At 45.1% G+C, this 4,785-nt stretch overlaps 1 protein-coding gene across 1 annotated transcript in view; it reads left to right on the forward strand.

Moving 5' to 3' along the window:
* The first annotated feature begins 4,141 nt into the window (after nucleotides 1-4,141).
* The window catches only part of DENND6B (DENN/MADD domain containing 6B), an 18,252-nt gene continuing 17,608 nt past the window's right edge, over nucleotides 4,142-4,785 (forward strand). Inside the window, exon 1 of the mRNA XM_010295339.1 lies at nucleotides 4,142-4,234. Within this exon, the coding sequence (XP_010293641.1) occupies nucleotides 4,142-4,234 (93 nt within the window). The remainder of the gene's footprint in view (nucleotides 4,235-4,785) is intronic.

Raw genomic sequence — 4,785 nt, forward strand, 5'->3', positions numbered from 1 at the left:
GGGGTGCCGGTGTGTGTGCATGGGGGCCTGGGGGCTAGGAAGGGGGGTGACTGAGGTGGGCAGTGGGCTGCAGAACTGCCGAGGAGGGGGAGCAGGCTGTGGAGGAAGGGTTGTGGGAAACAGCCGACAGAGGCAGAAAGGCCTGGGGTTAGGGAGAGGGGGGTAGGGGTGAATCTCTCTCAGAAATGTGGGGGGTCAGCAGGCACTAAGGAGGGGCTGAGGTGGATGTCGTGGGACAGCGATAGGGAAGGAGTCCGGAGCTGGGTGGGAAGTGGGGGAGCGATGGGGAGGTAATGGGGCATGGTGGAGGTGGCTCTGTCAGCCTGAGGACCTGCGGTGTCGGAGGCTTGCCCGGAGGGGTGATATGCCTGTGGGGGGCTGCCTGTGGGGGTCATTGCGGGGCCAGAGAGGATGAATTGAGAGTGAAAGGGCTGGAACAATTTTTGCCTGTTCCCTGGAAGATTGCACTGTTCGCCTCTGAAAGAGGACTTGAAGGGAGTTGGATACCTAAGGCTTGTAATGTGACTGAAGGCAAGAGCTGGTTGGTCTTCTAAAAAAATGCAGCATAAGGGAACCAGATATGTCTGGATTATTCTGAACCTAAGGCAGTATCTCAAATTCCTTGATACTTGTTGTGTAATTGTGGGAAGTACTCCTCACTTTGCCTTTGTCTAAGGAGGTTAACACTGTTTTTCAGAGGATTGAGACATTCAGTTTCTGAAGTCATGCTGAAGCTTCTGAAGGGAATGGAAAGCGGTAAAGATCAAGTTAGCCTATGGCAGCTCTGTTTTCTTAAATACTTGACTATGTTCCTTTCCGTGACGTCTGAAAAGAGGTCTGCAGCAGATTATTTTTTTTACTTAAGTTTCACATGCTCTATACTCTTTCCTGCAAAACCAGACCTGACATACCCTGGAAAGGATATGAATACTGGGATAATAATTACCATTTACAATTTAATGCTTGATAAGTGGTGTTTTGGTGTTTTAATATATAGCCACAAAAGTGCTTTCTTAGTGGTTTTATTACCTGTCTAGCATTATAAGGAGGGGAATTTGTGATCGAGGTATGCAGTAATATGTTTTGTTAAGCCCTGGAAAGGTATTTTTTTCCTTCCTTTCTTCCCTTTTCTTCCTTTGCCTACATAAGCATTGACGGGGAAAATGTTTCTCATGTGGCATAAATGACTGGGAACATCTCAGCATCTGGACTGAGTGGTGACACAACGCCACCGTTGCTTTGCCTTTGGTTGTCCATTGTGGATTGCTGTCTCTGAGTGAAGGATTTGGGTAAGGAACAGGGGTCTGCGTTGGCTAAGACGCCCAGAAAGAAAGCCAGGCAGAGGAGAAGCTGTGTGATAAAGATCCCGTATTCCGTTCTTGATGGGGTTGGGAAAATAAAAAAAGCTCAAGCTGTTACTGTCTTACATGGGGATTCCAAGTAAAATTATGTAAAAATTTTGAAAAAGTGTAAATGTCACTATTGCCAATGGTGTCATTGTCTTCCTCCTTATTCCCTATTTCTGTCTGTTGCCTCAGTTGTTTTAGATTAGGTCCAGATCCTGCGTCTTGTCTCCAAGCAGGCTGATTTCTGCAGCTGAGAAGAGGGAGTTTTACAATTTAGACTCTCGACTGCAAGTTTCTGGGTTTAAAAAATGCATCTGTGGCACCCAGCCCTGTGGGACTTCAGTGCTGGCTGAGTTTGCACGGGAAGTTTGCCATAGACATTGCCAGATCAGTGTAGCTGACTGAGATTAGATCTTGACAGAGCTCTCTGTGGTTTTGTGGATGTACATATATCCCTCTAACGAGTGATTTATGCACAGAGGCTGTTCACGCACCCAAGGATTACTCAGAGTGACAGGCTACAAATACTTGGGGAAACTTGCGCTACCTCACATGCACGCAGCAAAGTGAGTCAGAAGGAAAGGAAACATTCCGTTCCGGAGGTTGCACCGTACTTTTGCATTATCTCTGTAAATCAGCATGTGAAGATGCAGACATCCCAAGTGTCGTCCAACCTTAGGATGTCCCCTGCAGTTCTGCTTTAGGAGCAGGCCTGTCTCAGTCAGGGTTTCTGTGCTGAAACCTTGTCATCCTTTCCTGAAGATTACTTTTTCCTGAGCATAGGATTCTCTTCAGATAAAATACCTCTTTTCTTCCCTTGCTGCCCAAATCTATGTGAAAGCCGCGTTGTTGAAGCCTGCTTTGCATGTGTTGTCTGTCCTTCAGCGACACTGAGTAGAGAGGCAGAATTACCCTGGAATGGGGTAGGCTCTGTGGATACCGCTTTGCAGCCAGGAGCTTGTTCAGGGCCTGCTCAGGTTTCTGAATATTGTGTGACCTGTGTTCTGTGCAGTCCTCTCGCAATGCAGATATACCATCGGTCTGAAATTGGTGAGTCCAACTCTACTGCTATTTAAACATACGGTAGAAAAGGTTTTACAAAGGAAAACATAGGTTAATGCAGATAATTGGGTATTACTGTTTCTGACTCATCCACCAATTTACATTTCTTCAAATAGTCAATTACAGATGGCAAAAATACCAGGGAGAGAGAAGACATGTTTCCGAGACGATCCTCTCGGGCTAGCAGTCAGTGTCCTCGAGGAGCAGCCCTCCCCAGCAGCCGTTTGCCGTCCGACTCCGCAAGGGCTGCGACTTCTCTGGTGCTGCTGTCATAGAAACGTTGAAAATTCCTGGTTCTGAAATACCCCTTTTCACAACAGCACTGGCTCCTCCCTCCCGAGCTTTTCCAAACACAGGCACTTTGTGAAGCTGGGTTACTTCAGAGTCACCAGAAGTCATTTTCTGGGATGTTCTCTGGGTTGCCATGACAGCAGCAGAGTACTTGGCACCCTTGCTGATATTGACAGCAAAGCTTTGGTGCAGGGATCTGTTTTCAGCAACATGTGTCACCTCCACGCTTGTTAATTCAGTATTGATGGGAGAGTGTGCTACATGACAAGTTATGACATAATTTAAGCCCTTTTGGGCTACTTCTGAGATATCCAGGGACTTTTATAAATACAAAGTTCCCTTTTGTTTACTGTCTTTTTGCTTTTGAAAAGTTGTAGTGACTAGGATTTTTACTATTTTAGATTGGATTTTTGAATCTTGTAAATATTTCGTGATTTCCCCTCCCCCCACAAACATAGAAGTACATCAGACCGTTAAACTGAAGGGGAAGCAAAGGTGCAGAAGATAAGGCTTATTTTTCAAAAACATGATAGCTGAACTTTTGGGTCCATCAGTGCTTATATGCTCAGTCAGAAGCATTTGAGCCTGATTTTTCTTTCCTTTTTCCTTTCTTTCCTTTATCCCCAAAATGCTGAGCACACATCTCCAAGTGAAACATATGCTTAGCATAGCTTAAACTGGGACCCACGAAGCAGCTAGGAGACAGCAGTAGCCACTTCTGGTCTGATTTACTTGCAGAAAGACCCCCTCGAAAAGGCAGCATGAGAGTTAGAAATCTGTCTTGACTCTTGTACTAAAGTTTAAATGATCAGCAAGTGTTGCAGAAAGCATGATGCTGTGAGATTCCTGAGCTGCTTGATGAATCAGCGTCAGATGTCCAGGTCTCTGTTCCTGGTCTATCCATTATTACATGGGAATTAACAAAATAAACATTTGTATCATGATTAAATTAGTCATAACCACAAGAATTTATTCAGTTGCCTAATGCAAAAATATAGCAAGCAGAGAAGTGTATCTTCCCCGTGGCGCAGTTGTAATGCATCCCTTCATGCTTCAGTATCTAAAAAGCCTTCGTTCTCTAGTCGTGCCTTCATGTGCTGCCTCATCACTGTAGCTTGCATGTGATAATTTTTGCTCCTGTATTTTTGTAGCTTTCGTCTTTCAGAGGAGCTTTAAGCAAAGGCTAATCAGCGTAATTTATAATTGTTAATTTGGCTCACTCTCTGAAGCTGATTAGATGACCTTGCCAAGGAGTCAGTGGGGAATTGTTAGAGCGAAGCGAGCTAGCTCAGTGAACTTCCAGCACTCTGGCGTGGTGCCACCTTTGCTATTTATAGGCTTGTAAGAAGAGTCAAGCACTGAAGAGAGCTCCTGATTCGAGTACCAGATGACTTGCACACTGACCTGAAGCAGAGTTACTGCCTGGGAGCTGCAGAAGCCTGATGGGCAGATCTCCATTTTTCAAGTCATTTGGTGCTAGTTTCTTTCTCATCCGCTTATTTAAAGCCACCTGCAATCTCCGCATTTCCCGATCAGTAGGTGCTATAAAGACTGTAGATTACTTCTACAGATTTGTAAGTACTTTGGTTTCTGTCCTCTGCCCAGTGACATGTGAAACTCCTTATTGCTGTAGCTGTGTCATTTCTCACTTCTCAGTGTGATTTGTTCTGGAATGGATCTGGCCGGTGGATCTTGCTTGCAGTTCTGCCCTGGGCCCTGACCTGAGAAGTCTTGCATTGAGTTCTCTTTTATTGGGTTGCAGTAAATGCAGAGAGCGTTTTATCAGCGTTTACGTAGTTCAGATGCAAAGCAAGAGTCTTTAACTAGATGCTTTAAAATTCTTGACGATCTCTCTTATCTGAAATGCTCGATGACAAATTGGGTGTAACACAATTCAGCTGTCACTGGTATGCTGACAAAACACGAATCTTCAAGCCTGTGCCAGACCCACCTTCTTCTGTACAAAATAAACCTTGGCTTGTCTTTCTAACAACAGATCAAATCAGGGAGGCTAAACCAGGGCTGTGAACCCTCTCAGATTTCTCCTGATGTCCATTTTCTGCTTTCTGGTCACTGTGAAGAGCGT

Source organism: Phaethon lepturus, unplaced genomic scaffold (genome assembly GCF_000687285.1).
Source record: "Phaethon lepturus isolate BGI_N335 unplaced genomic scaffold, ASM68728v1 scaffold25339, whole genome shotgun sequence".
NCBI classification, from domain to species: domain Eukaryota; kingdom Metazoa; phylum Chordata; class Aves; order Phaethontiformes; family Phaethontidae; genus Phaethon; species Phaethon lepturus.